Source organism: Thunnus thynnus, chromosome 5, assembly GCF_963924715.1.
Source record: "Thunnus thynnus chromosome 5, fThuThy2.1, whole genome shotgun sequence".
NCBI lineage: Eukaryota > Metazoa > Chordata > Actinopteri > Scombriformes > Scombridae > Thunnus > Thunnus thynnus.
The window spans coordinates 32,757,260-32,773,175 of NC_089521.1; the positions used below are offsets into that span (position 1 = coordinate 32,757,260).

At 39.2% G+C, this 15,916-nt stretch overlaps 1 protein-coding gene across 1 annotated transcript in view; it reads left to right on the top strand.

Annotated features, from left to right (window-relative positions):
- Positions 1-5,402: 5,402 nt before the first annotated feature.
- Positions 5,403-15,916, top strand: part of LOC137183651 (voltage-dependent calcium channel subunit alpha-2/delta-4-like) — an 85,929-nt gene continuing 75,415 nt past the window's right edge. Inside the window, exon 1 of the mRNA XM_067590844.1 lies at positions 5,403-6,351. Coding sequence (XP_067446945.1) covers positions 6,263-6,351 — 89 coding nt within the window. The 5' untranslated portion in view covers positions 5,403-6,262. The remainder of the gene's footprint in view (positions 6,352-15,916) is intronic.

Consider the following 15,916-nt stretch of genomic DNA (forward strand, 5'->3'; position numbering starts at 1 on the left):
CTGAGTTGACGCTATAGAATAACCCAGCAAAGAGGAAGATCTACAAGCGTTCTTTTATTACAAATTCAATTAATGTGGTCAACAAACTACAGTAAATTTAAACATGGGAGTTTAGGCTGCACTGATGTTTTATAACTGAGAGATCTTTGTTCTGTTAATGTGATGTTTTTATCTTGTGGACATGTTGGCTGGACAATAAAGTTTATTCTATTCTATTCTAATCTAATCATTCCTCCTGTCATGCTGGCCGTTAGAAGATTCCTTCTGACTGTGCTCTCAATGTAAGTGATGGAGGACAAACACAAAATTTACACTGTCATCACTCTTCACACTTAAAATCTCAAACACACATTTCCACCATTAACAAACCTAAAATAAGTATGTGTGTGTGTGTGTGTGTGTGTGTGGACCAGTAGTCGTCATGGGGACCAAAGCCTGGTCGTAATGACACAAAACATCATTTCTGAGGTCCTGGTTAAGGTTTGGGTCTGTCTGTCCACAATAATGAATGGAAGTCAATGCAATGTCCTAACAAGGATACAGTAGCTGCACAAACTGTGTGTGTGTGTGTGTGTGTGTGTGTGTGTGTGTGTGTGTGTGTGTGTGTGTGTGTGTGTGTGTGTCAGTGAAGCATTCTAACTCCCAGTAATTTACTCCCAGTTCTGACACTGAGACCACACTGTTACCAGATCCTCCATGCCAGCCCGAGGACCTGGAACCCACCTCATCAGCACCTTACAGCACCCACCCACCCACACACACACACACACACACACACACACACACAAACACACACACAGAGTTCTGAGAAGTCTCAGTGGAGAATGTGCTGATGTGCGGATTCGGGCTCGGTGGTCGAAAGACGACTGAACTTCGTGACCAGGATCATTAAAAAGATGAAAAGGTGGTTTGTGTGTTAAAACCTGATCCATCAACACGCTACATATAAATATCATGTATATGAGAAGCTCCTGACATGCCTGTACAACCAGTTCCCTCCAGACATTCACAGCAATACATAACCATCACCTGAGGTGCCCCCACACATGACAAATCATGTGTCCACATCATGAGATAACATATACTGTATATAGATCCTAATTAATGGATGGATAGATATTGAATGTTCTCCTGTACATATTATTAAGTCCTTATAAATACAAGATGTGCAAATTTCTTTCCTACAGATGTAACATATTGTTCTTTCCTATTATCAGATCAAGTATATACACTCACAGAGCACTTTATTAGGAACACCTGTGTAATCTATTACAATCCAATTAAGCAGCTCTGCCATAAATTCCACTTTTATGAAGCTTCTACAGTTTTAGTATTTGTTGACATTGTCAGGAAGGTGATAATTCTACTTTATGTTTATTATTGAGGCCATAGTGGGTGGTGGAGTGCATTATATTTTGTCCTCTCTCATGTATGTTAATGGGGTGGACAAAATATTAGGAACACTTTTTGGTTTTAGGGTTAGAAGTACAGATTTAGGTTCCAGTTGGGGTCAGAGGAAGCAGTCTGTCAGTGAGCTGTATGTTTCATCTTTGAACACTAGAGGGAGGTGTTGACTCATTATTCTTTCTATAATAAAGCAGCAACATGAGAGTTACAGTTACTTTAACTCTACATATTTAGCATATTTATAAGCACTATGTAAACATTTATCTGACAGTTTATAAGCAGATATAAAGTTTAACTAATGTACAGTATGTGTCCACAATTATAACTTTCCTAATCATATTATAGACATATTTAACACTATTACACCTACTATATTAACATGTATTATCTGTTTATACAGCAGCCTCCACTTATGGGTGATAACAGGAGGAGTTATATTTATAATACATTAATAATAATAATACATTAATAAATGCTTATATCGGCTTACAACTCATTGAAATGAGTTATAGCATCTATTAAATGTTTATCTACTGCCTATAAGTGCTAAATAGAGGTAGTTAAAGATTTACCATTATTATACTTTATTATTTTCTCTTTTTTTCAGTATATTTTTATTATTATTTTCCATTTCATCAAACTATCGATACTGTAAGCAGTGCAGTTCACACATTTCATCATTATTCATTATCTTTAATTCATCAAAATTCTGATTTGGTGTTGAATTAAATAAAATAAACAAGTATTTAATTGAATTTTAGTATCTAGCATTGATTTTGCTAGATACTGCTAGAACAAGAGCTTGTTCATCCCGACTGCTGTGACATAGTATTTATGAATTAATTTGAAATTAGCTTCTTCTTCTTCATTAATTTTATTGCTAGTAAAAGGGAAATGAACTCTGTTACATCCTTTACTATTTTCAATCCACCCTTTGAAGATTGTCTTTTGATCAGAGCTGCAACTAACGATGATTTTAATCATCGATGAATCTGCTGATCAGTTTTTTTTTGATCATTTTGTCTATAAAATGTCAGAAAATGTGGAAAAATACTTGTTATAATTTACCAGAGTTCAAGGTGACTTCTGACTAACAGCTGTTACCATCCTGTATGACAAAGAAAACTCACATTTATGGAGCTGAAACCAAAGAAAGTTTGGTTTTATAGTTTAAGAAGTGACTGAAACGATGAATCGATTATTAAATTAAATTAAATTCAATTAATCAACTAATCATTGCAGCTCTAGTTACATTGGATTTGATTTGGGTTTAATGTTGATGTTTTTCACTATAATGCTGTATAGATACATATAATAAAGTAAATGTCATTGTTATAAGGACACAGCGTGATCGTGATGATGAAGTCGGTCACGGCGAGCAAGGTCTGATCTTCTCTGACACTCTGATGATCTATTGATCACTCTGTGGTTATTCTTGTGACTCTGATCAATAATAAATGAGAGTCTGTGAACCATGAAACCACCAAACTGTTAGCAGACCTGCACGTAGAGTTCAGTGTGATTTGTTTTTTTACATCTGAACACATGAATGAAGTTCTCAGAGAAGCTCACTGATAAGACACTGATAGGAGGATTTATTCTTTATTCTTTATTTGGATCCTTGTTAGCTTCCATAAAGTGGTCGCTAGTCTTCCTGAGGTCCACAAAATGACCGCAACAATAAACACAAAACACAATTTCAATAAAATCAAACTGTTTCAAGTTCCTTCAGCCAACCTGGTGGAAACAATACATCACATACAACACCAGTGCAAACATACAGGAAGTAGCATGCAGTAGCCTACTCTGCTCCATGTACCCTACAATACAATTAGACCAAATTTAGTGTGTTCATCAGCTGCTTTGGGGAAGAAGCTCTGGGCGCTCAGTCGTGCCTCCTAGTGACCTTGTACCAGATGGGAGACGCTGAAAAAGATGGTGAGCTGGGTGGAGAGGGTCATCTGTGATCCTGATTGCTTGTGAGATGGTACGTTGTGTGTATATGTGAGTCCAGTGTGGGGAGTTATGATCTGGTGATAATTCTATCCATATTCTTTATCGTGTGCTTAGATGTGTTTCTATACCGGATACTAACTGATGAATAAAACAAGAAAAAGCTCAACAAGCCAAATACGTAAATATATGCTGAAAAGGTTGAAAATACAAACTTACAGGAAAAACAAAAAGAAAATTGTCAAGATTTAAACTAAAAGAATGGAAAAAATAATCAAAAAGGTTCCAAAACCACAATAATTAAAATTAACATCTATGATAAGATTCTTCAATCTTTGTTTTAATGATTTTTTGAAAGAAAATCTACTTGTGATGTGTCTCATAATGTCTATAAGGAGAATATTCCAGGCAGCAGATGCTCACCTGATGTGTATTATAGAGATACAAAAACCCAGTATGTGTTTCACAAAACAAGTGTGGTGCATTAATCCAAATGATATTTTGCATAAATAACAGAAGACTAGAGCTGTGTCTCAAATCACATACTAAAGTTCACTTTCATGTAGTACACTGTGTACTTACTGGCGTAATGTGCAAATTTCTACAGGGTAGTGTCGTCTCAAATCAAACACAGCCGTTGTGCACTTACCAGAAATGACGGTCGCAAATTAGCATTAGCTAGCATTAGCATTCACGCTACCAAATCATTACAGGCTGCTAAATTAACCCAAAAAACACACTGATGGCTTATATCCAACAACAGTATAGTGGTGCTCAGTGCTAAAAAACATATATATAAGTTACATTTGTATAATGTGGCGATGTTCACCGTAGTTACAACGTACTCGGCCGCCATTTCCAGTTTGAAAAGTGGTCCCTCCCCTTCCGCTACGTAGCCAAGATGGCGACCGTTGAGGGTGAGAAATGTCCATAGTTCCACACTCAGCTTTTTGACTGTTTTGAGTGCACCATCCGGGTACTCACAGTGCACTGCATTTCCCATAATTCTCAGTGTGAACGCACTTATGCGCTCAAAATGTTGAGTGTAAGTACAGAAGTACGCGATTTGAGACACAGCATAGATTTTAATTAATTTAGCCTCCACAGATAGACACACACTTTATTCAAACAGCATTTTGTCTCAGCTTGTGAGGACAGTCCTGCAGGTCGGATGTGTTTCTCTACTGTTGATGATGACACTGAGATGATGGTGAGCATTAACTGGTCAACAGTTTTGCCTCCAATTGAGTTTTTTTTTTATCAGATTAGATTTAAAATCCCAGATTGAAACCTGGTAATTTGAGTCTCATTGTAATTTTTAGCTTCATCACACAAAGTTCTGTTGTTTTTGGTTGCTGATTCGTTTACTTCCAAACTGTAAAAGGACACATTCTGCACATTTTTAGGGTCTATATTTGTACAATAGATGCTCTATTGGAGTATCTTTGCATGATTTACAGTTAAATTCCTTATTTATCTTATACTGGAACCTTTATGCAGCCTCTCTGCAGCCAACACTGAATGATGACGACGAGCGATATATACACGCATAGTCAGAGCTCAGATATAAATCAGATAAATAAACATGGAGGCGATCAATAACAGTGACGGATCAACGGAGAGACGAGGAAGTTTCAGATTTGTCTGACATTTATGGAGAAGCCAAAGTGGAGGGAACTTATCGTAACCGGGTTCTAACACATCATCCGTGTTTATGATTTGACTGTTGCACAAATGACTGTTTGTGCTTATTGTTGTTGTTATTGTTGTTATTCTTGTATGCATGCAGCTCATGTTTCAGTTAAATCTGCCTCCTGCCGCTGCCGCTGAGCCAGGCACCGACCTCAGATCCGGTGCTCCTCTGAGGGTCAGATGAGTCGAACACAGAGGACGAATCCCCCTGCAGGACTCAGTCATGTGTCATTAACATGTACACAGAGCTGTGTGTGTGTGCTCAGTTATTACCATGTGATTATTCAGCTTATTGCCTGAGTGTGTGTGTGTGTGTGTGTGTGTGTGTGTGTGTGTGTGTGTGTGTTCAGGCATCATGTCACTCTTGGCCGCTCTCCCTCTCTCTTTTTCTCTCTTTCAGCCAAACTGAACTTCAGGGTTTCGTTTTTTTTGTTTTTTTTTTCCTTTCGGCGGCTCTGATTGGTCACAGGAGAGTCTGTCTCCAGAAATCGCTCTAATCCTCTTAGATAAAACAGAGCTCTCGTCCAATCCCCTGCTCCAATCCCTCCCCTCCCTCCCCCCTTCTCTCTCTCTCTCTCTCTCTTCCTCTCTCTCTCTCTCTCCGTGGGGAAGAGGAGTTTTTAATCCAAGTGGATTACGTTGCAAATTGGGCAACAGTGGAGGCGAGCGGCTGCAAAATCTGCTGCAGACTGCCAGCGTTCTCTTCTCTTAAATATCTATGAGCTGGAGACATTAACCCACTTATTGGTCCTTGTTTCATGAGGAGCAGCCTGGAAAAACCTGGAGGAAACCTGGAGGAAACCTGGAGCAGGTGTAGAGGAAACTTTTGTCTGTCAACCTGCAGAGTTTCTTTCTCTTCTTGCGCCAAAACTAGATTTTTCATCTCCATCAGTTCCTCTTGAATGACTTAAAAGTCATGAAAGATCTTCAGGAGGATTCTCTGAGAAGGATGAGCAGCTAAAAACAGGAAGCGGTGAGAAGATGCCGGCAGCAGGACAGGTTTATCTGGACATGACTGAAAGCCTTCAGGGTCAAAAACTCACCGCCGTGAACATCATCATCATCATCTACTCGCTTTAGCCAACATGAGGAAGCCGTTTCCTACAAACTCTTTATGATCCTCTCGAACTGTCAGAGCTGATCACAGTTTTGTGGGACTGCCTCTTACAATCTGAGCTGCGAGGATCTGAGTTCAGGAGTTGGAAGCAGGATGGAGGGAAAGAGGAAGCTCCTGTGGATTGTGGGAATTTACTGCTTATGGATTACAGTTCAAGCTCAGATGAAGATCCCACCGGAGACGTAAGTGTCCTCCTTCTGTTCTTCTTCTTGGGCCTCAGCTCCGTCTGTCATCCATCTTCTCATATCCATAGAGAAAACGACAGTATAGGTCGTAAATTCAGTCGCCAAAAACGACCTATAGTTAGGTTTGAGTGACAGATGCTATCTAGCGTCAATAGTAATTATGACGCAGTTCAGATGACGTCAGTCTAAGGTGACTTCCTTCTTCAGAGGAGGTGGGTTGGGTGGATGATTAGATAGTTGGTTAGATGGCAAAAAGTGGACGTAGCATGGTGTTGGTGTTTACTGTTGCCATGACGACGAAGTTGCCTAACTTTAAGGAAGTACTAACCACGTTTCAAGTGATCATTTTAACCACAAACCATGATCTAATCACAAACCTGATGAAAAAATGAATCCAGAAATGTTTTATTCACATGAAAACCTTCAGCAGCTGTCGTTGTGATGTTCACTTATTCATTTCAGTCCATAACATGGAACAATGTGGAGCTATTCTTCTTTCAGGAGTCTGTTATGTTTCCGGTCTTGCAGTGGGCTTGTAGAACAGAAAGTGTTGGGTTCAAATCCCTGCAGCTGCTGGGCAAACTATTGTTGATGTGCTTTCGAGCAAGGCGGTGAACCTCCTGGAGAACTACGCAGCTCCCCGTTCAGTCTGTGTGGACGAGAAGCTTCCAGCCCAGACAGGCCTCGTTCCAGATAAATGAAGCTGCAACTTCCAGAGTGCACTGTGTATTCATGAACCTCCTGAGGGAATCAGTGTGTGTCAGCAGGCGGCGGTTTTCCCTCCGGACTCACTGAAATCTGCTCTCTTCTGTCTCTGTCCTTGAATCAGTTACTGGAATTATGTAAATAGTTATTATATGTTACAACACTGCTTCAAATGATCTAATATCTGCTCTCACTGTTAACTGTAACCATCACATCTCCATCACTACCTTCAACTCTAATCTTAAAGCGGCTATAATCGATATTTTTATAATATTAAGGTAAGAAATGAGAATTATCAGTGACTCTGCAGCTCCTCTCGGCTTTACGGAGCTTTATAGTGAGTTTCAGCTCATTGTTTAACTGTCCGGCTGCAACTTTACTGTTCTGGTTCACTCTCAGCGTCTCATAGTGTCGTTTTCAGAGAAAAAGCTGTAAAAAGCTACTGTACACTACCTGCTCAACACCAAACAGACACAGTTACTAGCTGGTGAACATAGTGGAGCATTTAGCAGCTAAAGAGCCAGATATTTCCCTCAGGAGTTGGTAGAGAGTAAAAACAGAGCTAAAAGAGAGTGAATATTGGACTTACATTCACCAGGTGGACAGAAACACGACTCCACATGAATGATAATGTTGCTCCGTAACTGCTGGATGTGGAAATAAGCAACTGTTTGCTAACAAGTTCAACACATCAACTTAAAAGCTGATGATGTGTCAGTTGTTTCTGATGAAAACTAGTGGTTTTAAATCCAAGTGAATTTCTTTTTCTTTTTGTCTACATATCTGCTCTCTTGTGTTCTCCTTTGAGAAAATATAAGAAACCAAAAGGGAAACCTTTGTTTTATAAGTTTCTTCACAGGAAGAAGGTCCTATCTGTCCAAATTTCAAGAAGGCAACTTACTTTGTTATTAGTCCAGGTCGGACCTCGGTTCATTCTCCGGCTAGTTGCTAACAACTGTTAATGCCGCTCATCCGCATCCCCTTTAGCTCAAACTTGCAGCCTTGCAGTCGGGTCGGATCACTTTCCCACCACAAACAACCTTCTCTAGAATTTGTATCTGAGCGGGATGAGACCACCTGTAAAAAAAACAGCCACTAATCACTTCTCTTAATACATCCATTGCTCAGACTGCATCTACTAAATTCTAAAATGCTGTTTTCAAGCATGAATGACGAAGTTCAGCTTGTTTCAGCAAAGAAGAAACTGTATACTATTTCCGTTTCTACAGCGGCTTCCTGACATTTAGTTTATTGAAGAGTTTGAGCAGAGAAAGGTGGTGGATAGCTACGTTTAACGCTAAAGAAGCTGTCAAAGTAGACAATAAAGAGAACAACACTTGCATGAAACCGTCCGCCATTGTTGTTGTTGTCATTGTGTTTCTCCCTCATCCAATAATATGCTGCACTACCATCTGTTTTGTCAGCGATATGACAACATTTCTACAAAGCTTTGTTTTCCCACACACTACAACATTTACACACTCTGGAGGTCTGGACGGAGGGCCAAAGCGGAGAGAAAAAGATGCGTTTACGATTTTAGCCGGCTTAGTGTGGACGTGGTGTCAGTCATGTTGCTGCTCATGCTAACGGCCTCATTAGCCTGAAGCAGCGGCGGTTCCCTGCAGCAGGACGTTCAGCAGTTCTGCAGCTTCCTGGAGGACACACGCTCTCCCTCCTCCATCAACCATCTGTGGTCCAGCATGGCTCGCTGGCCGCCGGCCACCGGCCACGCCCCGTTAGCCCGGTCACCTTCCCCCCATGACCCACATTCACCATCCGAGCGACCGCCACGGGCCTGGACAGAGACCGCCAGATCACCTGGATACAAAACCCCTGCAGAACAGCCTCATCTGCTCCGACACACCATAAAGAAAGATAGAAAAAGTGCGATGAACCTCCAATATTTCAAATAATAAATCTCTACATCAAATAGACATATTTACAGATACACTTTTAGACTTTAATCATATATATCACCAAGTTTGATTGACTAATATGTTATGACAGATGGAATATTAATAGAAACTGATCACTGAAGTTGATTTAGAGTCTCAAAAGAACAATGATGAGACCATGTTGTTGATCTGGTGTTATGGCCCTTTTTGACTAATTTTTATAAATACTGAGTCTATTTTAAACATATCTGTGACATTTTATTCACCAAAAGTTGTTTATATTTCTCTGAATCCATCTTTCCTAACTTGCATTATTAATGAGCGTCTTAATGAGACGTAAGATGGTCTGTAGTGGTCTATGAACCAGAGTCTGACCCTGAATGGGAAGGAGAGGAACCTCACTTTGGATCAAAGTGATGAAATGCAAAATGTAAATTTAATGTCATTTTTGTCATTTTTCAAGCAAAAATATGATTTTTAAACTTTTCTGTGTCGTACATGACAACAAACTGAATTTCACTGGATTTTAGCCTGTTGATCAAAGACAAAACAAGACATCTGAAGACGCCATCATGAGCAGCTTTCACTATTTTCTGACATTTTATAGATCAAACGATTAACCGATAATGAAAATAATCGTCAGTTGCAGCCCCGATGTTCACAAGAATCATATTTCTAAAGTGTTTCGGAAGGCTCTGATGAACAATGTGTATTTTTCCATGTAGTTTAGAGAACTTTTTGGTTTATATTCTGGTAAGTTTATAGTATATGTGGGAGCAAATGATGATATGACTTTATTTCTTCCGTCTGTTGGACAAAGAGCACAAACGTTGGTTAATCTAGTTTCCTCCTGGTAGATATTAATGATATAATCAAAGACACAAGAGCAGTTACCTTAAAATGAGTTTAATAACTGAAAGAAAATGGTGCTTTACTAGATTTTTCATCTTGATTAAGAAAAATAAAGACATAAGGATTGTCTTGATTGATCTTTTTGCATTCAATGGAGACTTTCTCTTCCCAAGATGGCTTCTCTAAACTCTGGACTTCTTCTTCTTCTTCTCGTCTGAACTTCCTGATGATGTTTGTCTTTCTTCACGTTTGAGCCTGCAGGTCACTTCCGTCTGCATGGACGACTGACTGTTTGACCTTCTTTCTGTCGGCGTTCATCATGTTTTGTGTCCACGTTATATAGATTTGGCTTCAATCTGTCGGACAGATCAGCCTTCAGCGCACAGAATCAGCTGATTAGATTTTAGAGGTGATCTTGATGGAGGATTTATTTTTGGTGCGTTTTTTTTTTTATTAAAGAGTTGGAATCGGAGACAGATGGAAGCAGGTATATATTTGTCGTAGGTCGACTTCCTGAGAGCTTAACTTAACATGAACAAAGTCTTTTAGTTTGTGACGTGAAAATTATTTTGAAGCTCTTTCTGCTGTTGAGCTCTTAAGATAAGAGCATGAGATAAAAGACTAAAATGTAAATCTGTAGAGAGCTGAAGGCCACACAGAGGGATTTGTGAGGGATTGTTGAGAGGTCGTCCTGAAACCGAGAGACAACGGGTTCGAGTCTCTTCATTGGCTCCGTGTACGTCGGCCTGCAAACAACACAGGAAGCCCCAGACTTACTTCTCTCTGCAAGTCAAACACCAACATCACTGATGTGTCCACTAGAGTTTTAAAAATGTAAAACATGAAACATTAACCCAACCGCTGCAGTCTTAAAGCAGCTAAATCTAATTAAATGTTTCAGTACGCAGCAGCTCTGAGTCAAAATGAACCCAGATCATATTTATATATTTCTCGTATTTAATTATGAGAGGAAATTAGCAAATTATGTTAAAGCAAAAAGGAAAAAAAATAGATTACTGGACATTTAAATGACAGTATTTCTGTCAGTGCTTTATATTTTAAAACTAACAGTTTTAAGGTTATTTTTCAAGATGTCCATGAATGATAAAATAATTTCAAAGATCTTTATTGTAAATAAAGTCGTAATAGTCTTTTGATTTGATTTATATTTGATGTTATTTTCTTCATTCATTGTAGGATCAGAAATGTGTCCAGAGTGAGACAACATGCAGCTATGTTGTTTTTGCATTTTTGAACAAAAAAATGAATCATTTTGTTTTAAGACTAATTTAAAATTCTCCTTTTAACAGCTGTTTACTGTCACGGCGATGATAAGACCCAACGTCTGTCATTTTATTGAAACCTGTTAAAACCCCACAATGTATTTTTAAACAGACATATACACATAGTGTGTGTGTGTGTGTGTGTGTGTGTGTGTGTGTGTGTGTGTGTGTGTGTGTGTGTACGTCTGCACTGAACTCAGGGGATTAATGTCCAGAACAGATGGACCAATAAACTCCTCCATTCTTCAACACATGCTGAGTGACACACACACACACACACACAGTCATGTTTCCATCACTTCAGAGGACATTATATTGACTTCCATTCATTTCCTGGCGACTTATTTTAACTTTAACCATGACCACCGCACCCCCCCTAATCCTAACCTTAATGTAACCCTAAACTAACCTTAACTTTAAACCAAGTCTTCACCTTAAAACTAATGATTTACATTGGATGGTTTTGCTTTTTGTCCCCATAAGGGAGGCGAGTCCCCACAACACACTTTAAATCGGCAGAGTGTGTGTATGTGTGTGACTTTCTGCTGACTTCACACAGTCTTCATCCTGTTTGTGTAATTATTTAAATTATTTACCACCTGGAACTAAATATTCTGATCATTGTGATCATATTCTGATATTTTAAAACAACAAAATGTTTTAAATGCAACTTGATATATTTTTCCCTGTATTTTATCTTCTTATGTTCTTATTTTTGTAGTTTGTACTTTTTATCAGCTGTGAAAACATTTAACCCATACGCTGTTTTATTTAAAGGATACGGCTGATGATTTTTCTTACTGTCAGCAAATCTCATGTTTGGATCCAAACTAACAATGAACCGATCTAATAACAAGTATTGTTTTGTGTATCAAAGCCTGATATATCTTATGGCTCCACAGATTAATGTTATGTCTCCAGTCTAAAAGAAACCTGGACACAACATGCTTAGAGCCCCCTGCTCTTCCCAATCCCAAGAACGGTCAACCCAACACCCATCAAAATTCACAAGGTAGCAGTTTATTTGCAAAAATTTTGGAGTAAACTTCCCTGACAAAAAAATAAAGTTGAAACAAAAGACAAAGCTCTAACCTAACTCCTAATGGAAAAAAACAGGAGAAAAAGAGTTTACAAAAAGAAAACGGCTTCTCACTCCTACTAACTGTGACTGATACCGAACTTTAATTATTTACAGTGTACAATGATCTACCATCTGATGGTAGGAGGAATATCTAACAAACCTGGCTGACATCTTAGCTGCAAAACGTATTTACGAACACACAGCTCCAGGGTTTAGCAGGAGGGCTGCCGTTGTTGGGAACGGGAGAGGAGTGAGGGGGGGTGGCAGCTGGTGTTTAAATCATCTGCTTTAGCCAATCAGCCGGCAGCTATCCCGTCACCTGAGCCAATCAGGGAGCACCACCTGCAACTCATCACACACAAACAGATTATACACACTAAAGAGAGGAGGAGAAGGAGAGAGAGAGGTTAATGCAGGAGCAGAAACAAATAAATGACACTAATAACAGCATCGAGTTTTCGCTCTCTGGAAAGTATTTTCGTGTTGGTAAGAGGCCACCGTGCATGTGTGAGGATGCGGTTCTCTTTACAGTAAACAAGCACAATTTTTTCACGTTCCTCATATTGATCAGACTAACCAGACATTATAAATTTCTCAAAAAAGTTTAGTACAAAGTCAAGACTTGATATGTCAGCCTGGTCGCCAGAATAAAACGTTGGCATTGTACCTTTCTGCAAACCACAGAAACGTTGAATATCTACGTTTCAACACGTGGAATACGTATCATATTAACATTTCAACAAAACGTATCATATCAACATTTGTGAAGTGACATAGTTCACATGCGATGTATATGAGCTGATCTTTCCTCTCTAGGAGGAGGAGCAGCAGGTGGATGGTTAGTAAATTGGAAATCAGCAGAAAACACAGTTCGAGACCACCTCGAAACCAAAACCAATGTCCGCTTCCCGTTTCAACTGACAAAAGTGGGTGTTTTTAGCGAGACGTCAGGACATTTGCAGCCATTTTACTGGCGAGAATCCGGCTTTTTTTTTAGTGAGACATCGGCCGTTTTTATTTTATTTTTTATTTTTATTTTAACCCAAACCATGATCTTTCCCCTAACCCTAACCCAGTGGACTTTGTGCCTAAACCTAACCAGATCTTAACCACAGCGTTGTCACACCATAAAACATCATTATTCAACAGGTAGAAATGTTAATATGCTACATTTGTAGAAATGTTGATATGATACATATTACACCTGTTGAAACGTAGATATTCAACGTTTCTGTGGTTTGCAGAAACGTTCAACGCCAACGTTTTCTTCTGGCGACTGGGTTGGATACGTAGCACAACAAGCTAGCAGAGTGGCGTCAACAGACCCACATCCTTGCACATGCACAGTGGCCTCTTCCTGACACACAAATACTTCCCAGAGAGTGAAAACTTGACGCTGTTATTAGTCTTTGGAGCCGTTTCTAAACAAACTAACGTGACTAAACTCTTCATAATGAAGGAACATGTCTCCCAGTGCAGCGTTGTGACTCACTGACATGTTGTTAATAGTTTCTGGACAACAACTGTGGTCTACGGCACAGAGGAATGAGATATATCAGGCTTTGATACACACATAATACTTGTTAGTAGATCAGTTCATTGTTGGTTTGGATCCAAACATGAGATTTGTTGACAATAACAGAAACATAGAAGATCACCAAACAAATGCAACATGCTTTTTTTCCCCTTATTTTTTCATCATTATATTATTTTTGTAGCTTTGTTCATAAATTTAAAAATATTAAACCCATAATCTGTTTTATTTAATATTCATGTAACCAGGATTATCTCTCTGTGCTGATGTCTCCTCATGTCTCACCTGAGCAGCTCAAACGCTCCTCTGATTTGACCTCGAAGCTGAACTCTGACCCCTGCACTTGGAGGATGTTCCATCTTTTATTGTCTTTATGTCATCCTGTAACCGTCATATTCAGCACTCAGTAAACAAAAAGCACCAGATCGTCTGCAGCTTCTCTGCTTCAACCACCAGAAGCGAAGACATTAACACGACCATAGCGTCCAGAATACAGTTCTTCATTCTATTATTTACTTACAGAGTGTTAAATGGATTAACTCTGAGCTATATCTCTGACCTACTGAACCCAAACGTACAGGAGCGACTCTGAGGTCAGCCGAAAAAAAAAAAAAGCTCTTCTCGCTGCTCCTGAATCTAGACCAGAACCATGACAGACCACATTTACTGTCACTGCTCCTAAACTGTGGAACGAGTTACTGCTCACAATCTGTTTTGTCTTTTAAACATCAGCGAAAAACTCCTTCATCAGGTGGGAGAAAGTGAAAGTGGAAAAGTTTATTTTCACTTTTATTTAAAGTCTCCCTCCACTCAAATATGTTGTTGTTCTTCTTCTGTTGTTTTCATTTATCTGCTGAAAGTGGAAAGTTTCTCTGAGCTCATAGAAAATCTGATTTTTAAGAGGGCAGGACTATGAACGGGATTTATGACATCACAACTATTTTTGAGCCAATCCTGGTCCAATATTAAACTTAACCAAGTTTGATGTGGAAACTTGAAGTGCACAAACACTGAGAATGAACTTTACATTGAAGGAGGATTGATTGATTTATTGATCGGGTCGGTGAAACATGACATAGTTACATGAAGATGCACCAGAGTTAGCTTGACGCTAGTTTGCATCTGTAGTCCCCAACAAAAAACATACAACAGCACAACAAACATTACAAAGCAAAAAAAATAAAAAAAACACACACAAAACACACCATACACCCACAATGTCAATTAGAACTTGTCCAATTTAAATCAAGACCATAGATGGAGTTTAGACTCACACAGCTGATTGGTCTTTAGTAGATTTTTTAATTTGGCCTTGAATGTATTGATTGAACTACAGTTCTTCATATCATCGGGTAAGGCGTTCCACTCAGTTGTGGCTGGTGTTTTGAAATGAAATATATATATAATAATGAGGGAGGAGGAGGAGGAGTAGATGACATTTTAAGGATTTTAATTATGGTAATTATACTTTTTTTGTGGAAAAAACACATACCAGACACACATTATTGTTCCAAGCAGAGTATTTTTATGTGTTACAACATGTCTGGAGGGAATCTTTAAGTTGTGCTGCTATGAAAACACACCTGTCATGTTTGATGATGTGTCAGTTTTTGTCATGATACAGCAAAACATAAACTTTTGTTGGTTTCAGTTCTTGAGACTTGACTTCCCTGTGATTCAAACACTGTCTGCAGCTCTGTGTAGTTGTGTAGTTGTGTAGTTGTGTTGTTGTGTTACAGTGTGTTGTGTTGTTGTGTAGTTGTGTCGTGTCGCGTTGTGTTGCGTTGTTGTGTGACTGTGAGTTTGTGCCGAGCAGACACCTGCAGCTCTGTGCTGTGACCCAGATGAAGAGCAGATTATCTAAAGCTCTTTCATCACTGTCATATTTAACGGCCTTTTTTCTGTCGTAACTAACCACCGTTGCAGAGCGTTACCACGGCAACAGACAGCCAAAAAATCACAGAAACACAGCCGACAAACAAGCTGTTTACATCCGACATACATACAGTACGCTGTGTATACAAGAGCTTCACCCTCAGTTTAATATCGGGTGACATCACTGCTACCACCAGTACTACTTTATACCTACTGTTGATAGTAAAACTACCATCATTACTACTGTACTGTTACTGCTACTACCATCACTTCTACTACTGTTGTCATGACTACAGCTGCCTTGACACAAATTGTAACTGCTGCTGCAAACATGATA